This window comes from Syngnathus acus, chromosome 4 (assembly GCF_901709675.1).
Source record: "Syngnathus acus chromosome 4, fSynAcu1.2, whole genome shotgun sequence".
NCBI classification, from domain to species: Eukaryota; Metazoa; Chordata; class Actinopteri; order Syngnathiformes; family Syngnathidae; genus Syngnathus; species Syngnathus acus.
In genome coordinates, this window is record NC_051090.1 from 9,036,871 (window position 1) to 9,061,856 (window position 24,986).

The 24,986-nt window shown below is 39.2% G+C and overlaps 1 protein-coding gene across 14 annotated transcripts in view; it reads right to left on the reverse strand.

The window, feature by feature from the left end:
- Positions 1 to 24,986, reverse strand: part of ptprsa (protein tyrosine phosphatase receptor type Sa) — a 164,105-nt gene that overhangs the window by 68,509 nt on the left and 70,610 nt on the right. For all 14 annotated transcript variants that reach the window (XM_037249894.1, XM_037249898.1, XM_037249896.1 and 11 more), the window contains 4 exons: positions 22,645 to 22,873; positions 15,758 to 15,903; positions 14,122 to 14,263; positions 1,195 to 1,383 (listed from right to left, as the gene is read on the reverse strand). In XM_037249894.1, the coding sequence (XP_037105789.1) occupies positions 1,195 to 1,383; positions 14,122 to 14,263; positions 15,758 to 15,903; positions 22,645 to 22,741 (574 nt within the window). In that variant the 5' untranslated portion in view covers positions 22,742 to 22,873. The remainder of the gene's footprint in view (positions 1 to 1,194; positions 1,384 to 14,121; positions 14,264 to 15,757; positions 15,904 to 22,644; positions 22,874 to 24,986) is intronic.

Consider the following 24,986-nt stretch of genomic DNA (forward strand, 5'->3'; position numbering starts at 1 on the left):
AAGTAATTCCATCAGTGAAATAATATTGAAAAATAGATGAATAGTAAAATATACTTCCTTTACAAAACATACTGAAATCTATTCAATGGTTATACTTACCAAGACTTGCAGTAACTCCTCAAAGGCTTTGATTAGAGCTAATGAGAACACATCCCTACTACACACTGCACAATTTGAAATCATAAAAACCTGCTTATGAATTATTATTACTTCTATAGGTATGTTTCATAGGAGGTAATTGATGCCAATGCAATTGATTTATCTAATGGTAAATAGGGTGGTGAGAAACAATGAATAGATACAGAACTTCAATTTACTCATGTGCAGAAGGTGGTGTGGACAAAAAAATGTGCACAGATATTTCTGGGTCTTCTCAGGGTTAAACTAGTGCTGTAGATTATAGTAATTATAAAGGTCATCTCCGCAGCTACACTGCACCTTTACACATTAATTGATTCCCTGATTCACCTACGTTTATATTCACGAACTACTACAAAGGAATCTGGGTTGAAAAATGACAAATAGAAGTCAAGAATATAAATACGCTAATTATCCTAAAGGAAAAACATGTTTGGTAGTTGTCCATTTCTTATATATGGATAGGGATAAATAACAAGATGGTCAATCAATTATTTGGAGTATACCACACGGGAGGCACAAATGGGACATGAACTCAATCGTGAGACAATTTAGTGGAGTCCGCACTGATTTACATTTGCAGTAACAGATCAAATAAGAGTCATTGGATTTTTCCAATGGTGACAAATTATCGACCAAAAATATCTACCCCTTGTTGCCCTGGGCCACTTCAGAGTCTGCACTTAATTAGCTATATAATTAGACTTTGCTTTAGTGGGCCTCTCAGTGTGGTTTAATCAATGGGGAACAAGACACAAACATATCCACAACTGTGTTGTGCCACTACAGCTTTAATGCGACCTCAGTGACTACGCCAGGGTAGTATTAATTTTTTTTTACCTTTTTCATTCCTTGACATACTGTGATTCCAATGTATTCTTAGGAGCTACACTCAAAGTCTGTTTAATACCTTGCAGGCATCACCAAAAGTATTTTGGAAGCATTTCACAACAATTCAGGCTATTGTTAAACCAACTTTAAAAAAAAAAGAAAAGAAAAAGAGTATGTTGGGAATAGAAAAAAATAACATCAACACGCTTAGTAGCCTTTCCTTACCTGAGCGTAGCTGTTTGATTCTCCCATCACTTGCACTGGGGTCAATGGGCAGAAAGTCTTTATACCAGGTGATTTCTGGGTCAGGGTTGCCACTGGCGGCGCAGAGCATCGTTGCTGTCCGAGTGCGCTCCACTACTTTCAGCTGAGGGCCCATGTCGATGTTAGGAAAGCCAGGAGGGAGTAGATCCTCTGTATAAGGAAAATGAACATCATTATCATCATCATTATCATCATCACATATATACAGAGCATTGCATCCATCCATCCATCCATTTTCTGAACCGCTTAGTCCCCACGGGGGTCGCGGGAGTGCTGGAGCCTATCCCAGCCGTCATCGGGCAGTAGGCGGGAGACACCCTGAACCGGTTGCCAGCCAATCACAGGGCACACAGAGACAAACAACCATTTGCACTCGCACTCACACCTAGGGACAATTTGGAGTCTTCAATCGGCCTACCAAGCATGTCTTTGGGATGTGGGAGGAAACCGGAGTGCCCGGAGAAAACCCACGCGGGCCCGGGGAGAACATGCAAACTCCACACAGGGAGGGCCGGAGGTGGAATCGAACCCGCACCCTCCTAACTGTGAGGCGGACGTGCTACCCAGTGCCCCACCGAGCCGCCCAGAGCATTGCAAAACAGTCAAAACATTTTAGAACTTTTAGACAGTGAATTAATTCCATTTCAAATTATGTGAAAGGTAAATAAATGCAAAACCCTTTAACTTACTAGCCTTCCATACTTCAGTTTTCAATTGGACATGAAAGGTACAAGACTTGTGTTTTTGTACGAGCTCTCACACTTGCCTCATTCATCACATTCAAGAGCCATTGCACAAGGGAGGATTATTTTTTGCAATCTTGGATCCCCACAGCTGATAATCATGCATGATTGAGCAATTACTTCACTATTAATGGATGAGGGAGTGTACTGTTCTCCATAGTCATTGTCCTCCTTTTGCTGTCACGCTGGGACAATTAGTCCCTTGGGTCAAAACGCCTGACCTTTACCCTGACTGGAACCAAAGTAGTGACTCATTCTTAGATTATGAGAGCTGCAGGGTGGAGTGCCTTGAGCCGCAATATGCATCAGAAGCTCAAGGCCACATCACAACTCTGAGAATGACTAAGAAATTGGCCAGTGCTACATAGGTCACTGGCCATTTAAAGAGCCAGTGACCTAATGTCAACATTGCTTATATCATGGTAGTATTGGCAACCAGGAACTACTGAATTGGGGGTAACGAGGGACAGTAAGTGGAGTCACAGCTGAAGCACTAGGTAAACAGTAGGGCAAGTGGCAAGATCACTGCCAGACGTGGTGGAACCCCCAGGCTAAGGCCATGTACCACCCACCCCTGACATTACCCAGACTCACGACTGTGAAGTCCTTGAGCAAGACAATGATAGCCTGAATTGCTCCCTGAGTGTTACATTAGTCCCCTGTTCTATTGTGTGCCACTAACTCTGTGCTCACTACAGTGATGAGTTAAACAAAGAAGACAGGTTTCGTGAATATACATGTAAGCATTTACAGTGTATCATGACAATGATTATTGTCATTCTTCTATTCTTAAAACTAGACTGTCAAGCAGCTTTTGGAACTAAAAGTGCCAAGATCAGTGCCTACTAGTAACGCTTAGAGCCCACTTTTTTTTTTACTGCAATGTAAAAGGGGCGGTGATGTCAGTTTGCTATGCACAGAAAATGAGAACTTTTATATTTGTTGCTTAAAAAGTGATGCTCTTGGTTAATGTTGGTTGACATTCAGCAGAAAGGAACGATTAAGTCTAATATCTGTTATTAGCATAATCAATAAATGCAAACATAACATTTGAACAATAAACACATAAAATACACTATGACTGGAGCACTTGGTTATTTACTTGTGAGAGTCTTTTCAAACGTAAAAAAGTACCGTATTTTCCGCACTACAAGGCGCACCTAAAAACCTCAAATTTTCTCAAAAGCCTTATAATCTGGTGCACCTTATATATAGACCAATATTGAGCCACTACAGCAGGCGTATCCAAATATATGGACTTATATATGGACAAAATTTTAAAATAGGCCATTCATTGAAGGTGCACCCTATAATCCGGTGTGCCTTATATATGGACAAAGTTTTAAAATGGGCCGTTCATCGACGGTGCGCCTTATAATCCGGTGCGCCTCACAGTGCGGAAAATACGGTAGAATCTTCTACAACAACAGACATTCGGTTACCTTCAACTAAAGCTGGCATCAGCAGAGCATGATGAATATTTCACTGCTGAGTTCAAAGACACACAGGCATTTACACCATTTTCGGCTCTACTGCTGTATCCTTTCCATCGATTATTAATGATCACCGCTGTATAATCTTTTTATATCGAGTTGCCCTGAAGCTTAGAAAGGCGATTGCAAACTACATTTACCTTCTGAAACTTCAGGACACGAGAGTGCAATATGTTCTCACAAAATCCCTCTTCTGTATGTCATCAATGATCTATGTTAAACATGCCATAATGGTGCGGCATTTTCATTCCCTTCTAGCTAAGTCTGTCTGTCAGAGAAGGATTACATTACGGTCTGGGCTTTTCCCTGTGTCTACCGTATGATGTACTGGCCTTATTTGAGGCCTATCTGCACTTTCAGTCGTCAACCTACAAGATATGAAAACTATAAATTGGAGTCAGGACAACCCACAGTTAGAATGTCGGAAACATTCACTGAAGAAGTGGATTTGACACGAATAAATTCAGTCACGTGACAGAGCGAATTTGTTTCAGCTTTGGACATGAAAAGGTGAGCAAACAAGTCTCCCAAAACAGCAGTAAACCAGAAGAATCTTATATATAATTTATTATCCTTACAGCTGCTCTGACTTGATGCACTTTGGGCTGCTTTTCCTGAATGCTTGTTGTTGCATCCCCAGGAATTGTCAGATAGCATCTTTCCTCAAGCTTACAGGCTCTGTCAATAAAGGCGGCCATGCAAAAATAAACAGATCACTCATCGGAGTGCTACTTCTGTTATCCAGCCTGACTGTGAAGGGAAGAAGAAGCCAATAACAAACATTGATGCTATCCTACCCATTCCCAAAGGCCCGCTCCACCATAAGTCTCGTAATTGTATTTCTTCTTTGATGTGCACTTTTTGTGATGACAGATCTTTACAGGGCAAATAGAATCAATGGAAGTGCACTATCCATCAATGACAAGGCATTGTTTATTTTACCAAGAACGGCCTTTACCACTTGGGCCAATAATCATTAGACTCCAGGTCGCAGGGCGTCCACCTGCTGAGCTTATACGTTTAATTATGCAGCAGGTTTTGAAACACATAGTTCAGGTTCTTTCACTGCAAAACAGGCATCCCAGCAGAAGCATACAGAATCCCATACGAGTATGAATGCACGTGTGTATTGGCAGATGGTAAACGCTAAGGTCAAGCTACAGTTTTCAACTTCAATTGCCTTTCATTTTACTTTTATAACTGTCTATAATTTGGATTTAACATTTAATATTATTACACAAGTGACAGGTGCAAAGCCTTTAATCAGCCTCTGGATTGTTGAGCCGGTTCTGATAATCTGCAGATTCATGCCTGCTGTTGCCGTCAGCATGCTATCATGTGGCCTGCTTAAAAGGTCTGTCCTTTACACTCACTTAACTTTCCGGACTAATCCTCCTCTCTGTGGATCACTGGTACCAAAAAAGTAGTAGTTGCACCAAAGTCAAACAAAATTTAAATATTAGTATGACTGCATCAATCAGAATGATTTTTAGGTGTATTGGTTTTCAAATAACGTCAACATTTGGTGTTGTCTGTAAAATATGAACATTCAACCAACATGGCAACAACATTGTGACTTCAATAGCTAAAACGACATTAAGCAGAAGTGGATTTTTCTCTAACAAAACTTTGATATTACAATCCAGCAGACAAATAACTGGACAATGGAAGAGGCTGGGCAAAAAAGACATTCATAGTACCGTATTTTCCGCACTATAAGGTGCACCTAAAAACCTCAAATTTTCTCAAAAGCCGACAGTGCCTTATAATCAGGTGCGCCTTATAAATGGACCAATATTGAGCCACTACAGCAGGCGTGTCCAAAGTCCGGCCCGTGGGCCAAATGTATATATCTTAAATATGGACAAAGTTTTAAAATGGGCCATTCATTGAAGGTGTGCCTTATAATCCGGTGCGCCTTATATATGGACAAAGTTTTAAACATTCCAACCCTTAATGCTGAGCGCCAAGCAGGGAGGCAATGGGTCCCATTTTTATAGTCTTTGGTATGAACCGGCCGGGGTTTGAACCCACTCTACCACTAGGCCACTGAGCGCCTTATAGTGCGGAAAATACGGTACAGTTCCAAGGCAAAAACCACCACTAACCAAAAATAACATGCATGTCTAAATGCAGTCATCAGATGTAACGATTGACGGCTTTAATGCTGATACCTCTGATCCATTCCAGATATCATACAACGGTGGGCAAGCAAAACTTGATTTGTGGCCACTGCAGAAAATGCTATGGGGAGCACCACCATCCCCCACACCCATTACTCATATTATTATTTTCACTTACTGAAATGATTTAATTCCATCAGAAGCATAATCAGGTTAACTGATTACCCAGTGCCACAGCATGGAGACACAGGTTATGAGCAGATATAAGCATCAATATTGCAAAGGGACGGCTAGGAGATTGACACAGAGAATGTAAGCAAGAGAGAGATTTTAGCAGCTTTTAGCAATGTGTTTTGACAGTTATTTTGTGATACAGCTATAGCGACAAATGTTTATTTTACAATGTTTGTACTCACAGATCAAAGCATTTGGAATAGCAGTCCCCCGATTCTCTATTGCTATCCCTGTTAAATTGCTTTTGAGAGATACAAAATATGATGAGGGGAAAGAGGCACAAAGAGATCTCAGGGACATAGATAGAATAGCAGCACAGAGGGAATCTAATCATAGCGATTCTGGCCCCATCGTGGCTCACCCTCTCCAGATACACATCTCAGTTGAATTATGGTTGTTATACAGCCCGCTCTCCACCTTTTCACATTTTGCACCATTGTGAGAGGGATATGTTGCATTGGCATTCTTGACATCAAATGGATATCATTTACTGTACCTCTAGGTACAAAAAAGATACACCCAGCTTTCACACCACGTATGGATCAGAGTTACATTGTAACCTATTGCTCTGGTAAACGTTTTATAATAACATCCATCAGCTTTGTTGATCTCTGTGCATCTCTGAACTACGTACAAATACATATTAGTAAGCGAGCATTGTAAACATGGTCGAGAATTGATAAAGAAGTGAGAACGAAAATAAAACAAAAAAACATTAAACCAATCCACTAATCGCCATCTTTCAAACAGATGTACCACCTCCAAGGCCAGCTTCAAATAGGCAAAAAAGAGATACTAGGTGTTGCAGCCAAGGGCTCGGTAGGGTGTGAAAAAACAAATGTCAGCCTCCACTACAGGTAGCAACCAATGGCCAAAGTTTTGTCATACATCATAGCCAAAGATTAAAAGTAAATTAAAAGTAAATTATGACAACTTTATTATTATTATCCATCCATCCATTTTCTGAACCGCTTAGTCCCCACGGGGGTCGCGGGAGTGCTGGAGCCTATCCCAGCCGTCATCGGGCAGTAGGCGGGGGACACCCTGAACCGGTTGCCAGCCAATCGCAGGGCACACAGAGACAAACAACCATTTGCACTCGCACTCACACCTAGTGACAATTTGGAGTCTTCAATCGGCCTATCAAGCATGTTTTTGGGATGTGGGAGGAAACCGGAGTGCCCGGAGAAAACCCACGCGGGCCCGGGGAGAACATGCAAACTCCACACAGGGAGGGCCGGAGGTGGAATCGAACCCGCACCCTCCTAACTGTGAGGCGGACGTGCTACCCAGTGCGGCTCGGTGCGCCTTATTATTATTATTATTATTATTATTATTATTATTATTATGTCTTGCATACAAGTGAGCAGGACCAATAATAAATCTCAAATGCCTGATGAGGGGAAGGTAAAGACTAGATTAAATGTTAAAAAAAAGGGAAATGTTTGTTTTTCTCTCTTTTTTTTTTTATTAAACATCTCTCTGTCTTTTCCTATCTATCTTGTCAGATTCCTGAGGCGACTGGGCCAAGACATGCACACTCCAGGGGGACAGTAGATGAGGCCTAGGCCATTACAGGAAGTGCTTCACCGAAGAGAAACGTCAACCAGTCAGGTCTGGTTTAGTGGTGGGTGGTTTGAGTGTGAGCTTCAGGAGGGCGGGAGTGAGTGAATCATGTGTCAGTGCTCCACACAGTAGGTGTGATTATGTTGCTCCACAGGCCTTTCTAAAAGGTAAAGGCCTTCATTCATTTTGAATTTTAATAGTGGAAGTTTAGGCCCTAATTCAGAACTGATACACACCATTTCCCTGAAGTAAAACATGATGCTAGTAATGGACCATATTTTGTACTTGTATCTATATAAATTTCATGGAAATTGCTCTGACAATTTGCCTATAAAGCAAATTTTTGTGAGTTTAAGTTAAAATCATTATAGTCATCCATCCATCCATCCGTCTGCCCATCCGTCCGTCTGCCCATCCGTCCGTCTGCCCATCCGTCCATCCATCCGTCTGTCCATCCGTCCATCCATCCGTCCGCCCGCCCGTCCGTCCAAACTGTCCTATTGCTGTTTTGTTTTATTTTATTTTTGTTGTTGTTTGCAAATTAGATTGAATTTCTACGTACAAAAGGTGCTATGTAAACACATTTACGTTTGATTTGAAGTGTTTATATGCATTGCATGGTTCATCTCAGCTAATACAGCAGAACATCAAGAGGAGACCATGTCCTATTTCCATAATTGCAAAAGGATTTGGCAGTAGATGGATGTGCGAGACTATGCTGGTAGGTCATTGTCCTAGGGAGCATTCAAACTCATGCAATTATGCGACTAATGATATGATTGGAATGTTGTCTTGATGAAGAGATCAACACGATTGACTGAATGTGGTTAGAAATTAGCATAGGACTACTCAAATGGCTTCCAGGTAATTGCTTAATGTTAACATGCAATTTGGAGGTGACATGTATATGTGGCAAAAAAGGTTGAAAGAGAATTACAGCTTTCAACACGGTGACAGTGGTTAGACTGCTAGGTAAATACACCACTTAGAAAGGTTAAAACAAGAGAATGTGTATTGAATATTCATAAGCTCGTTCACCAGAAAAGAGGAGAAAGGATAATTCCTTCTGCACTCTGCATTTGGCAGATTGGTGAGTGATATAAGAGAAGCTTGAGCATTCCAATGACAATTGGAGATGTTGCCAAACAAGTTCCAAAAGTCACTGTTCTATGAATCAAAGATTTTACCACTGTCCAGCCTTCCAAGATTCCCGCCATTTTTTGTAATTCTCTAAATCAAACACAAACACATTTTTTTCTCAGGCCGCATTGTAGTCATAGCTTCTTTCGGAGGGCGATTATGACTGTCAACCCATGTATGAGCACCTCATATTATATACAGTAAAAGCTACAAAACAAACTGACAAATAACTCGTTTTCAAATTGAACGAGTAAAAACTGGTCAAATATTTTAAAAAAAACATTAAAAGTGAAGACAATTTGCAATTCTAGTAATGACACACGAATTTGATGCACAATTTGTCTTCGCGGGCCACATAAAATGATGTGGCGGGCCGTATCTGGCCCCCGGGCCTTGAGTTTGACACCTGTGCTCTAAATAATGGTACCATACATAGTTTTTAAACACCAGTTTCTTGTAATTGAGTATTTAACTTATTGTATTGTATTGTATCTTACTGTACTATATTTTTGCATTCAAGAAATGAGATTCATAAAATGCGCAGGCTGAATATTAGCAGTGACATTACATTCAGACTTCAGTTCAATCAGTTGTACCCAGAGGGTCTACATCACAACCTCTGTGGAGAACAACTTCAGTCATCTGGGCTTGTAGATCATTTATATGTAAAAGAGAAGATAGTCACCCCATCTTTTTTTCTTTATGCATGATATGGGCCACTCAAAGGTCATCACTTGCACCGATTCTAATCATCACAAACCACCTTTCTTTCTCAACTCTCACTTTTTGCTCAGGTAAGGTAAGAATATTGATTAAGTTTCAACACATTATGGTGAACATGGGCCGAAAACTTTAACTCGTTTTGTTAATTTAATTGCCGAGCATAATTGACAAAATGAATCACCAATGTAAAAATTGAAATGGCAGCCATTGAAAAGCGTGGCAAGATCTTTTTTCATGGCATTTATCAAGTTAGAGAAAGGACCTTTTCAAGTGGAATTTCTTACTGTGCTGGGAGGAAACATTAAAAATAGCCTTTCACAAGTGAGCTGCCCAAAACAATCAAACCATTTAGCAATAATTTCAAAACCACATCTAAAACACTTCCCCCTCAGGTCAGTCCCCAGACAAATGACTCACATATTGGGACTTTCCAGCCGATGACAAATCAATCTGAGAACCCGTATTGCTTCTTGTACAACTCACTCTCTCTCCTCCTCTTCATCATTCCCTTTATACCTCTCTTACCTCCCTGGAACACAGGGGTCTTACATTGACTCTGGTTAGATGTACGGGGTCACGGGGGTTACTCTGCTTGTGCAGGAAATATATAAAATTGATGACAAAAGCTCAGAAGTCATCCACCTTGAGTTAGAGGCTCACTTCACTTATCTTTCTCCATCGGTCCGGGCTTTTCATTAACTCCATCTGTCGCCTGTCTTTTTTCTAGTCATCTTATATCTCCAATGTTAGATTCAAATTACATATGACTACAGCAATACAGGTTCCAAGGATCAAATAATTTGGGTGCCATCAACTCTCATCTGCAGAAGTAGCCATGACATTTTCTAAGCTTTCCGTCTACGACAACAAATACATGCTATTTTGGATTAATGTACGAGGAACAAAGTATGAGGAAGGCCCAAAGAGGATAACGCTGCATAATACTAAAGTGATGATACATAATTAATAATTATTCAAGGAAGTACATACCACTTTCTATGTCATATTATGTTTTGTAATAATTCCAATTAAATAAATAATGATCTCCTATCCCAGCGGTAGGTGGGGTACACTCTGAACTGGTTGCCAGCCAATGGCAGGCCACATAAAGAAGACTGACAGTGTGTTTTCAAAGCAATTGAGGAAAAATACAAAATAAATAGGTTGTCAATAACTTCAAAAATAATGAACAGAATCCAACCACAAAGAGTGGCAAAATAAAGACTTTTAGATGGTGGATTATTGTTTCAACAAAAACAGATATTTGTTTACCAGCACTACCAAAATCTACTTCCCACATTGTCAGTCTCAAAAAGTAAAAATTAATATACAGTATGCTGATAAAAATATATTTTACCTGTTTCTACTCCACCCGATGGGAAATTACCCTATAAAGGAGGAAGAGCGAGACTAAAAATATATTTAAGGAATCAGTGGGGTGGATAAAAACCAGGCTTGGGACTTGGCGTGCTGAGAGAAAAAGCTTTGGAAAGACTTTAGAGAGATGCTGATGAGAGACTGAGAGGGTTTTATTGGTTCCACCTGGTTGGGAGTGGTAAACCAAGTGTATGCCTCACTTGAGTGCCTGCATACTATATTCCACTACTCTTGCAATACAGGAAAAAAACGAGTACAATGAAAACATCTTTTAATCGTAACTGCTGGTCCTTGAGAAGGTTTGTGGCAAAATTCATTCATACAGTTCTAATCACAAGGGTACAGGGTCCAGCAGTCGAAGAGAAGTACACGAAGCTAAAAACTCATTCCTCCAAACAGCGGGAGCTCACAAGTAGAAAAGTTTCCCATACGCCTGACATGCTTACATGTGGGGGGAACAACAAATCTTAAAATAAACCAAAGACGTGTTTAATATGTTACTACAAATACTTTACAAGTGATGAATTAATGATAAAAAAAGATTTTACATAAGCTCTGCTGTTCTTTAGAATTTCAAGAAAAAATGCTCCTATATATTTTTTGACTCAAACGGTGTGATATCAGTACGGTATTGGAGACCAAAAAAAAGGGGTCGGAATATTTTGGGATAGCCAAGACAGCATCTCAGTCAAAGATAGTCAAACTTGCCCTTGCTGAATAGAAAAATGGGTCACTGAAACTCAAGTGCCACTAGTCTCTTTAGAGCAGGGGTGTCAAACTCATTTTTCTTGCGGGCCGCATCGTAGTCATAGTTTCCCTCGGAGGGCCATTATGATTGTCAACGTCTTCTATATTCACTATAGGCTACAAAAAAAAACTGATGAATAACTAGTTTTGAAATCAGAGAGTAATAAAAACGGTTCAAATATTTTAAAAAGACAAATGATAATAAAATAGCAAGCAATGTCTATTTTTTTTAAAAGTGAAGACAATTTGTAATTTTAGTAATGATACAAAGTCGATGCAAAATTTGTCTGCAAAATGATGTGGCGGGCCGCAACTGGCCCCCGGGCCTTGAGTTTGACACCTATGCTTTAGAGTATGCAGTGTATGTATAGATATAAAAAAAAAACAACAACAAAAAAACTTTGATTTGTCAAGAATGTGTATACATACTGTATGGATGCTATACTTAGTATAGATTTTCTAAATTATATACAGTATTACAGTTAAGATCTGTCAAAACTCTTAAAGCACTGAAACATGTTTTTATGAATAACTGGAGTGTCTGACAGAATCTCAAATTTTGTATTCACTCAATGTCTCCTGCTAAACCAACTAAGGCAAGGTTGTGTACCACACTTTTTACTATGCTATGACCATACAAACTTTATATTTATGTGCACAGGCCAGTGCCTACAAATACCCGGCCAAACCAGCCATCTTGACATCCCAGAATACGGTCGCTCCCTTTAATGTCGATGTGTCCCATGTGGCTTGCCCATCCGCTTTGCTCCTGTTCCAAGAGCCAATATTATTTTTTCCCCTACTCACCTATTCCACATTGCCTCTTTTGTCCGCCTTCATCTCCATCCAAGTCCTCATTTTATTTTCCTCTATATTGCTCATCTGATTTGCTCCAAATCTTTTCGCCTTTGTCTCATTGCTGCCAAAATGTCTTTACCGCTTTCTTCAGCATCGCTTCCTAAGACGCCCCATTTCATTCATCATTTCAACAGCTTTCTTAATAATGTATTTTAAGTTAGCCATCTTTCATAACATGTTTTTTTTTCAGTGTTTTTATGTATAACACTCCTTGAAAATAATGTAAAAAATATATACTGCAATGCTTGGAATTTCCTACATATTTGTTTTATATTGATGAGTTGTGATTAGGTTTTTTTAAATGCTAAACCAAAATAAAATAATTTAGACACATGAACTGACAAGTGAAACGGACTATGGTAAAATGAGCTGTTTGTAAGTCCCATACTGAGATGGACAGTAGATCCCTTTCCAGATGGAAAATAAAGGAAACAAGCACACGCTCAACAAGATTCTTTCCTTCTGTGCTTACTCTTGCCTGAGCAGGATGGATGCTGTCCTCTGAAATCTGGAAGAAACTTTGTCAAGATGATTTCACTCACTCCACGTTTTTCTCATGCTCCTGTGGATTGCCCTACATTTACCCCATGCTTACTTCCACAGAAACAGTACATACAAAAACACACGAGTAGACGCGTTTGAATATTTATAGCAAGATATTGTTGCTATGGTTATCCAGGAAATTTAAAATACTATCCCTGGTTCTGACCTTTACATGACTTCATATGTATGACATAAAATACACAGACTGTCAAAAATATGAAGATCCATGCCCTTTCAAAGACAGTAACCCTAAAGTATTTGCACCATTCTAGCTACTCAGAACAGTATCCAATTAAAAAAAATATATATTTTTTTAGCGTGCTGGGCAAGCCTCAAACAGCCAGCAGGGGCCTACCATGTACATTGTGAGCCAACTATAGCTCCGCTTCATCCAGTCCATGGCAGATGGCAGCAGGAGAGAACAGATAGGACGTGGTGTGTGTGCGCGTGTGTGTGTGTGGGAGAAGAAAATAGTGTGTGGCCATGTGAAGTCTTCCTCTTAGAACATATGGTAAAACATAAAAAGACACTAACACCTATAGGAGGCATCCAGTAAAGAAAATCTCAGATTTCTGGTACCTGATAATCTGATTTTTGTGTCTATCAACATCTTTCTGCTCACAAACACTTGCATTTGTGGTCAAACAGTTCTTCCATGAATTGACTGTGGATTATTGTCTCAGAACTGGAACAATGATTAATAGTCTTAAGGTAGGGCTCATTAATTATTGAGTGGAAATGTCTTTTGTATTCACATTTGTTCTTTTACCAAGCAAAAATATTTATTTTTATTGGAATACTCAATTATTCCATAGAATTTTCACCAAAATATTCGAGAGCTCCAGCCTTCTGGCACTAAATATGTTTGATTATTGTTGCTCCTCTTGCATTATAAATCAAAAACATTTTGCTGTTGAAAAAACTAACTGGACACTGCCAACTTTACATGGGACGATATGATATTTTAGCAATTCCATAGGCTTGATGAGCAAGACAAGAGATTTCCAGCCGTCAGGTAATTTAAATAGCTTCTTCTAGTATATTGATGATCTTACAATCATTTAATGCAGTACTGTACACTGTAGTTGCAAAATGAAAGTCAGATTGTGAGTTCTACTTAACACCTGAAGTAGAAACGCTTAAATAATCGTGAAGTCTGGTCACATTTAGAATAGTTCAATATGTGATGTAGACAAATAAAATGTTCACTCCATATGTGGCAAACGCACTATAAAAACTATCAAGGTAAGATATCATCATAACAACACTGCAAGAGCTCACTGAAGTCCATTTTGTTATTTATTATGGAGTTTTCACACTCTTTCATACTGCAGGACTCACCTCGAATGATCGACAGCTTGGCATTGACTGTGATCTCGCCCTCGCTGTTCTCAGCCACACATTCATAGATGTTCTCATCACGTGGTGCACGTAGAGGCTGAATTCGGAGCACGGCGCCGGCACCCTCGTCGAATTCAATGTTCTGTTGGTCCAAAGTCAAGAATCATTGTTTGGAATTCAAAGAAAAAACACTATAATTTGAAAGGCTGCCTGTTTGAATGTTCTGCATTAAACAGTAGCCAAGGAGGTCATATCTTTATATGCCCTAGATGACTTTTTTGATTTTCTGCACCCATCACCACAAAAAAAAACATAGTTGGCGGCAACTGACGTCAATGGCGCTCCTCGTTATGATTCGTGTTGGTGGCAATGGATGTTGATGTTTTTTTAAAACAGAAAGTGAACACTTCAAATAAATATGCCGCTGCCCAAATACTGCTGGACTTTTCTGAAATGTGAAAAGTTGAATTAATTTGTTAACCAAAAAGATTACACAATGCAATAGGTTTTGTATTACTAAACTTTAATGCACGTTGCGTTAATAGCCCAGCTCAGCTCTGCTCACAGTCCGGTAGTAAGGCCTGTGTGACCAGTGGTTCGGAACCACTGTTGTATATAAGGAAGCTCTTAGATCCCTAAGTATTCTTAACTTACTATGCAAGCAGCATTTTTTAATTCAAATATTTTCAAGCTGTAATGGCTGCCAAGTTGAGATGGTCATTCAGAAAGTCCATCTGACAGCAAACCCAGGCTATTTTTCCAAGGGCGGGTTAACATTGAAGCAAAGAGGGGCTTCCTGCGGAGATCTTTTGGTTGAAGCTAAACTTTAAGATTTAAAGAAGTGTCTTGAGCAGCCTGCTGCTCCATTGGTGCACATCCCAGGGATGAGCAGCTAATTAGGCAAAAACACTGCAGAGCGGAGCATCACGATCAATATCAAAGCATCTCTCTTGAGGCTAGAAACTACAAAAAATAAATCAAAAATCCTTCAAATATTTCTGAACATTTTATATATATATATATCTTTTATTGCAAGCTAAAAGCAGTAAGAGAAGTGTCCGTTTTCGCAGGCTCCATTATGCCCTTGGCTTTGTTTCCCACTTAACATGCAGCAAAGCAGGAGAGCACAACTTTTCATTTTGTCCTCTACTAAAAAACGGAGTCTCCCCCGATTATGTTGTTATTTCTTGCTTTTTAAGCTCTCTCCTATGTGATTCCCTTGATGCCGCAGAATGTGTACGCCTATCTCTGCGCACTGCAGTTGTTAATGATGCAACTTTTCAATTAAAAGACACTGAGCATCAATCAAAAGTTTTAGTGAGTCCATCCAGAAAGATTGTATCAGGTTGCGGGTTAGGTTGCAAGGCACGAGGGGTTTATTTTGCAAGTGACATCAGTCCTTCAAGTGTAGAGAGGACAAAAGACCAGGACTTGCGTGACACGAATGGCTGATGATCTTGTGGTGAACAAGGAAAGACAAAGTGGTTTGGACTAATTACTGATATGGATTGAGATTTGACCCCGTGGTGAGAAGAACCATGAAATGCTGATATTTGCCTTTAAAGTGAATTGTTTATTGAATTATTGAGTTATCAAATGCAGTCTCTAAGCATAAAGTCTCTACCAATTGACTCACCTCTATACGCTGGGAGTTGACCTTTTTGCCTTTCTTATTCCAGCTAACCCTTGGCTTAGGGTCACCTGTCGCTTGGCAGACAAAGGACACTACACCCCCGGAGACACCTATCTGGTCAACAGGGACTTTTGTAAACCGTGGTGGTACTGTAGAGAAAGAAAGGAAGAAGAAACATGAGCACAATTAAGACAAATCTGTCAACATGAGTTAACTTATATGCATTGAATAATCGTAATAGTAATCATTTGTGCTGCACTTCACATTTCAAAGAAATCTCAAAGCTCTATAGTATAAGGCCAGTTCTGGATGTTACTCTTTAATTTTAACAGCAACCCACACTAGCAACCCTCTACTTGTAGCCTGTCCACTGAAGCTTACTCTCTATCTTTCACCCACACTATTGGAGCTGAAAGGTTTGACAGGAAAAATACTCAAGAAACATAATGCTTATACAGATGAAGTAGAGAACCTAACATGATTTATGGTACAACTGTGAATTGAGTTGTTCCAAATAGCATGGAGGACTAAGATGTAGTTGCATGAAAATTCCATATGGAATCATCATTACTCTAAGAGGCAGGAATGGAAAAGTAAGTCCATTTTGCCATTTAACTGAGAGAGAAAGACAGAGACAGACAGAGACAGAGACAATGAGAGAGAGATAGTGAGATAGTGACAGAAAGACAGAGTGTCCTTGGCAAGATGATTCATTTGAATCATAGAGATGTGTGGTGATCAAACGGCAAGCACAAAACGTCAAGTTAATAATTAAGAGATCGGAGGGCGACGGCAGTCTCCAGGCACCGCTAAACACATGAAGGAGAGTTCCTGCATTCATTATTGGGTAAAGGAAGATAGGGAAGCACCATATGTAATTGCAAAGTTAATCCCCTTGCACTTATAAATAAAATCCCGATATGATATGATGCAAACATTAACGCAAGATACTTAAGTATGATTGACTGTAGTGTGATATTGGTCCTGAAAGTTAATGGTGGGCAAATCAATCCAAATATCCAGAGCATTGATACCAAGTCAAGTATCAATATCAGATTGTTGAGATCAATATCGTAGTTTCAGTTTTGCTCTTGTATGCACTGCTGTGTTTTTACCAAACAGGCGACAGCAAGGACACTTTTGTCACAGCAAAACAGGCAGACTTTCCTCCTCCTCCCTCCTCTTGGGCTTCGATGTTGTGCCGTCACGATGTTGTGCCGACTTAGCAGCGCAAACAAGCACATCAAGTCCGCACTGGGTGATTTTCTTTTTAACAAAGAGCTTTACAGATTGTTTTGTTGCTTGAATTTTTTTTATTATGCTTTATCCAGTTGTTTGTTTGTTTTTCCAGAAAGATAATACATTTCAATTTTTGCCCAACATTTTTATATCACAGTAGTGGTCAGCCAGTACAAGATTCATGTGGTTATTTGAATTACAGCTGGATGTTATTGTCAAATCCAATTATGAATTCTGGAGCTTCTTTTGGGATTCAGACTTTTTGTAAACTTTATTATACAACAAAAACGCTGAACAAAACCTCCACCAGCTTGACCTCTTACTACCTATATATATAGGATATAATGTCGTTGCTTGAAATATCTTAAGGATTCCCTCCACCATCGTACTATGGATGACATCCGAAGAACAATTGTACCATGATGTATTGTTTTCCTGACCAAAGTCTTCCTCTAAAAAATGATAGGATAAGACCACACAACTTGTGTTTATCTGCTTGGCAGGGGGAGCCAGCCTGAGCCAAAACGGCTAGTCACGGGGACTCCTATAACATTTCAAGTTGCTGATAATAGAACACATCAACGCAAACGCTGCTGGCTTGCAAAACTCCCACTGAGCGCACAGACGCTTGTTTCGTTAATACAGCTACCACCTGCTATTGGCTGCTACCTCTGTTGGACCCGATAAGACAAAATAGGCTGGCAATGTGATTGTAAAATAGCGAAGAGTGGAAGGGCCTCAGATAAATATGAGAAAGCTCAATTTTCACTACTTTACTGTTATTTGATAGGATAGTGTGGCAAGAGAACCGGGGGTGTCTTTATTGACTAATGCAGTAATAGATGGGCAAAAGCTTCTTTGGTCATAAATGGTCGCCATTACCCACTGAATTAGCGAAATGGATGACAAAATGACACAAAGCCCTTCTGTGATTTGCAGAAAGGAGAGTAATTGGAATCTTCAGGAAGCAAAAAAGATCTGTTTTAAAATCCACTGTTTGAAAAAAAACATTCGATGTAACAAGCACTTTATCCATTGGGTGGTAATTTGAGTAGAAATGATGGGAGTAACATTTTGTTGCAAATGTCATTGGCCATTCAATACATAAGAGCTCAACTTGTATAACTAATGCTATAATTGTTCATTTGACTTGACAAATAACTATTTATAAATATATTGCGTTAGGTCGACAATGAAGGCCCACGTATGAATTGCACCACCCGCCACTACATGCAGTTCGCGAACACACATGCACAGACAAAAACATCGACAAAGCCAATTCACACAGGCTCCCTGGGTATGCGCCATCACCATAGCAACCAGGCCTTTACTTTAAACCATTGCTTGTCTTGTCAGTAGGGTTTCACACACAATCACTCACATTCAACCAACAAAGACCAAGCAACTTGAACTATCTGGATTTCTTTTACTATCTGGATTTCTTTTAAGTTAAGAAATGGTGGTACAAAGTTTACAGCTTGTTGTAGCTGGAGCTTCTTTTCTTCTCTGCTCTTCCCAGCAAACAGAGCATTTCGATCATAAATTTAATCACATTTAATCAGGTATTACATCATAAAGAAAAATGTCAAAAAAGCGCTATATGTAATTGCATGGATTTGGTTTGTACTTTACAAATCCTTTGGTCATTGCATCATAAAGTGTATCATCAATGTCAACTGCACTGCGAACAAACTTCTGGGACTGTTCTGGCAGGATGTAGAAATCTTGTCTGAAAGAAGTATTGGTAGCAAGATGTGGAGAGTAAGTGGCAGCATTTCTACAAAGAGTTGCATACTTGTTATATGCACAAATTGGTCCCATTGAAACTGCCGTGGGTAAAAAAAGCAGGGAGTGTGGGGGATGAGCCTGTTGATACACCACTAAGTATTCTTTTGCATACTGGTAATAACATTAGTTTGGTAGAGATTAACTAATTTCCACTTTGGTTAGAGGAAGAGCGGGGCTGCAAAAACACAAATCGTTTAACCAGACAACACGTACTAACATTTCCAGTTCATAATATGAAATTAAGATTCGTATGAATTTAGTTTGTAATTTATAAAATGATAAGGAGGTGTGGGGACATTAATAAACACATCTCTTCTAAAATAAAAATCTCTATTATGTTTTAATATGTCGCTGTGATTGCACACTCTTCTTATTTGCTCTTTGTTTGCCTGTGATGGCTGTTTGGCTGTGGGTGCACTGTTATGATGTCTTGGCTCATCTGAATACTGCTTCTGTTTGGTGTGGTAGGAGGAGATGGCAGTGCGAGAAAAGTGATTTGCATTTTGATGTAGGAGTTTATTTAATATCTTTTTAGTTTGAAGGATGTTAGTACTGCATCATTACGAATTAATTACCATACATCTAATTAATCAGATTGTTGATTTTGTTTTGATATTGTAAGAATAGTTTGTGACATTTTCAGTCATTTTAGAAATCTAATCTGAAATCTCACTCTCACGATGCTATTGATTTGCTTTTTGCCGGCAACTTTCCAATAACAGCAAAAAATAATGAAAAAATAAGCCACAACACAAATGAAGACCGTGAAGGCCACATCAAGTGGACTCACACTGAACGACTGCAATGTCGCCATTGGCTTCATCGCGATTACGATGCAATGCTTTGTAAACATGAATTTAAGATCTACTAATAACAATGTTTAACGTCTTTGTCGATGAAGAAAATATATAAAAATCTGGCCAATCTGGAGGTCAACCAGCATCCATTGTATGCAAACGGGGTATTCTTTAAATTCTACATTACTATCAAAACGTTTTCTATTCATGACCCTATTTGATGTGCAGTCTAAGTTTATGGTGTTGAGCTGCAATACTGAGTGCTTGTTTGTTCTTTAAATATTCTAAATTATTTAACTGGGGCCAAAGAAAAGGTTTCTCAACTGTTGCCATCTTCCAAGAATGCAAAGAGTGCCAAGAGACTTCTTAGTGCATGGCTTCTTTCCTGGCATTAAATAAAAGATGAACCTGTTTTCTTCCCATTTCAGAGTGAAAAAAATGGAGATTATAACAATTTATTCGGGCCAATCACACAACAGCTGGGCGGCATGTCAACTGAGTTTGACAGTCAGTATTATAAATTAGGTGAAAAAGATAATGTGTGAAAGAAAGAATGATTGGCAGCGAACAAAGACAATAAACTGATAAGTAAAGCTATCAAAACAGGGCCAGGAATGCACTTTTTTTGTTTATATTAAAAACCAATCAGAGTAGAGTCTTTCATAGCACAACTGGTTTTAGTTTTTGAACAATTCGGTTTACAATTGATATCGCCTGAATTTGGCAAACTTTCTTCTTCTATCTATTCCGTTTTTATTTGAAAATCATTTAACTTGACTGCTCGTTTTCCTGAATCAAGCTCTACACAGAGCATTTGATGCACAACTATTGAACATTTTCGTATTGAATGAGCATCAGCACAAAACTGCAACACATTTATTGAATGTGAACGCTCAACAAGCCACTTTGAGGACAAAAAAAAGTTCCTGGTGGCAGCGGCACTTTGATGAAGGAAAGACTAAAGAATTCAAGAAAGCTCATAGCAAAATAGGAAAATGGCAGATTCCCCATCTAGACAATAACCTCTCCATAGTGCGTCTGTGTACGTACATATTTATCCATACGTACATACGTATATAGGAATATGTATGTATACACATATATGTCCTCCTCATTACTTCCTGCTGAATAAATGCATAACAATGTCGTGTAGTACCGCATGTCTGTGACAATAAATATGTCCAAGTCCCCAAAGTATTCTAACGGCACCTGCAGAAATGAAATATATTAATGCACCAACATATGATTGAAGGTTTTGCTGTTTGGATTTACTACCCCATCGTTCTTTCTCTTTTGATTAAAAGGTCTCCATTTTATTGTGATTTATGGACATGAATTGCAAGGAAGGGAGGTCAGAGGGAGACAACAGCAGGGGAGATTGACATGCTTTTAGTGGGTTGTTTCCAAAGAGGAATGTTTGGGGGTGGCAGTCAAGCAAACACATTCATGACGGTAATGTTAAGGACTAGGAAGAAACGTGAATAGTTTAAGAATGATGGGAAAAGCAGTAAACAGATCCAGGACAGGCAAGAATGCAGAGATGATAATGATGATATAAGAGAGATGTGTTTGAGATAGCAAAAATGTTTAAAGGTGAGGAACATTTGCTTTAAATTTGACTAAAAATGCATAGATAGTTCACCCTTAGAAAATGCAAGAGGAAGAAAAGACATTTGCTTGTCACCTGTTTGTGTGCAATTTGAGATGTTGTCCACCAGCTGAGCGAAAACACTGCACAATCACGTGACCAGACTCTAAACCTTCATGCAATCGAAGCAAGACATCATAGCGGTATTGCAACATGATGACAACTGATTCCTCCTCAGTTGAGTTTAGCTACCCGTGAAGGATGTACTCATATTTTGTAGATGTGATTAAATTTATATTATAGCAAAACAATATTCCTTTAATCATGATTTTTAATCGCATTTAAACCGGTTTGAGTATACAATGAATACTGCATCTATAGATGATTGCTTGTGTTATACTGCCCCATATGTCCAGAGGAGTGAAGCTACACGGGTGTATTGTAAGTTGCTACTGACCTTTCAAAATTAAAAAGCAGTACGCTGTTCTTGATTACAAAAAAATATTATACATTTTCATGCACTTTAATGTGTTCAGCTGTACAGTGTTGTGTTATTAATATTAATTCACGTTAATTTGTCTAGCTGCTGTAGTGTGTTGTGTCATTAATGTTAATGCACTTTACAAAATGTACTGTTTTTGCATCTACAAGATGCCAGAAAAATTAAGTTGCTATTGACTTCAATGTCAGAAAACAGTGTGTTGGTGCACATAAAATTTCAAAAATGTAATTAATGTTCATGGCGTGAACTTTTTTCAGACACTCATAATGAAGTTATGATCTCATCACAAAAATCTTCTTTAGCTTGACGTAAATTGTCCAAATAAATATAGTGTCAGTATTTTGATATTCTATGCAAATGGTTTAATGTACAGTGAATCCCACACATATAAATTAATATACAAAGAAAAAAAACACACACAAGCAAAGGATTTACAATTGATGAACATTCCCCCAACCTTGTCAACACTCATGTTCTGTTCTGTTCTGTTCTGTTTGAAGAACTTCCTTGTTGTTTCCCTTCTTAATGCTGATCTAAACCCATCTTAATGGAGAAATTATGCCGAATACATCTGAAGCAGGAGTTGACAGGTTGGAATAAAACGCAACTAATTATTGGAGGGATACCAAGAATAAAATGGTAGATTTAACCCTTCATATTGACGTCAACCATAATGGTTTTCTTTTTGTTCTAGTATGATTGATAGACAGACTCCATAAAATCCGAGTCTATAAAATATCTGTAAAGTTGAGTTAAATCATTTGATTTGATAGGCCTAAATGATCAATTGTAATATAGCGATATGACAAGATTGGATTTTCAAATCATTCATGGATTTCTGTAAATTAACAATTACACTTCTGCTGGCCCGCAGTAAATCTAAGGTGATGGGTACCATGGCAACCAAATACTTTGTGAGAGTTAAACAACTGTCAACCTGTCATTGAGAGGACTGTGGAATTCCACTGGTACTTACATAAGGCGTGTGAGCCAGTGAGCAGCAGTGATAGCAGCAGAGTAGTAACAGGCAGCAGGAGTGCAAACGGGAGATGAGCAGCACACCTTGTGGCCATCTTGGTTCCAGTGGGCGTGTGTGATGGGGTAGGGCAGTGATAGGGGGGGGGCTTATCTCTGACCTGGCTGGAGAGCCGAGGCCCCAACGGCACGGGGAAGATTGAGTTTTGCTGGCAGGATGGTTTGGCACTCTACAAGAAAAAACAGACAGAGTAAATGTTTAAACAGTTGCCTTGTGAGATATACTTTCAGATTTTTTTCTTTCCCAGTTCAAAACAGTTTGTCTCTTCAGTTTCCTCTCACCATCACCAGAAAAAAAATCCATGTTCCTTGAGCTTAGTTCCATCTATCTTTAAATTGGCAGACAAATGTTCCAGTATAAATGTATGAGTTTTGCAGTTCCCATTAGATCAACAATGAAGATTAGAGAGCCTGCCGTGTAATAGCATTAGCCTACATTACATTATCCAGAATATGTTGTATACTGAGGATGTCTGTCTCCAAACTTTGCTTTCAATAGTTGTCTTACAGCTTTGACCTTGATTATTTTCTTGATAGCGCAGGAATACGATCTACAAAATAAAGGTTTATAGAATACACTATTGTAAATTAAAATAGTCTGTAGTTTCTATTTGTATTTCTATCAGCCTGAGAAATACTACTACTGCACAAAAACCGCAAATCCCATTGAAAAATAAACCATTTTCTATCTTCTGCCATTTAACTTTTTTTAAAAATGCATGAGGAATGCAGTGGAAGAGGGCACACTGCCAGAAAAGAGTGGGCGTCTTTGACAAACCCATCTTAGCTTTCAACAGAATAGCCCTACACGCGACCAACATATCGTGTATCGTATTCTATTTCTTTGCCTATCGGTTAAAGGAAGTCATTGGTAACAACTAAAGGGAATACAGACGGATGGCAAGAGCAATTGTCTCGGTGACTGAGAGAGTGATGTGCCTTTTGTTCTCACAGTAAACAATGTTTGAGGTACAGGAAACCTTGCCATGCCAGTGGGAGATTACTCCATTCGTGCAGAGGGTGTCCAGGGTTATGATTTATGGTCCTCTCCTTAGGGCATGCCTATTTTTATCTGCACCTTAGCTAGCTATACAAACTTCACAACACAATTACGACACCTATTGTGGTTGAACGTGCAAGCCAAACATAACCTAAGGCTATATGTGGGATTCAGTTTAAAGGTGGCTCCGCATGACTCTCTTCACTGCAGTTCAGCGCTCGAGCTGGGTGTAATTTTTATCTGCAATTGCAATGTTAAATTGCACCTACTGGGTGAGGTTGTACCAGAAACAGCTAGAAGTCCCTCTTACAATTAGGAGAAGCGCTGTGAAATATATATTTATTTTCCTGCTACCAATGTGTTGGACGAGTTTGTGGCTTATCAAACAGGTACATATTTTTTCTTATCTAACTAAGCAGACTACTTCTTATATTATTGGTTTAGTTTTTCAGGTGATAATATTTTCGAAGGCGAGTTGGGGACAAAGTAGTAAGAGGTCACTAACGTTAAACCCAAGAGAGGAACTGGCTGACAATTTGTGTTGGAGCTTATTCCAAAGATTTTTGATGGGGTTAAGGACAGGACAACGGTCGTACATTCATCCTCAACAAACTCATCTAACCATGGCTTGAGGAATCTTTCGTTTCCACAAACAGAAAGCGTACAAATCTCTCAAATATCTTGGTAAAATGACAGCTATGCAAACTAAGAAATTTAGCACCACCCCTGATACCTTTAAAAGGCGGGTCCCACAACCTGCCCACTTCCCTACCCCAAAAACGGATCATTAAACATCTGCCAGTGTACAGCAATTACAGCAAGAACGATGGCATAATTTTCACTGAGTGATGGTAGTCACCAGTTACTGGGCATGTTCACTTTGTCAGTCTAGCAATACATTAAGATGCTTTTCATTTCCATATTGATACTAATGTGTTTGATTGACTGAGAGTGAGAGATGCAATAATAGGGCAGGGCAGTGGAAACTTGGGAACACTTTTCCGGGGCTCCATGTGGGAGGCCTCTTGGAATATGCGTTTTCCACAAAAAACCGGGAATATATATTATATATAATATATCATATATTTAAAAATATTGGGGGGAAAAAAGTGGTGTGAATATGTGAATCCGCAGGGCCAAACCGCAAGGATGCGGGGGTTCACCGTATACGGATTCTAAATATATCTTCCTGATCAAAACAGCCATCTTTCCAATCCCCCATGTTCTTTTTTTCTACTCCCTCATTTCCTCCTCGTGCTTCCTCCACCTTCAAACTCATGCAT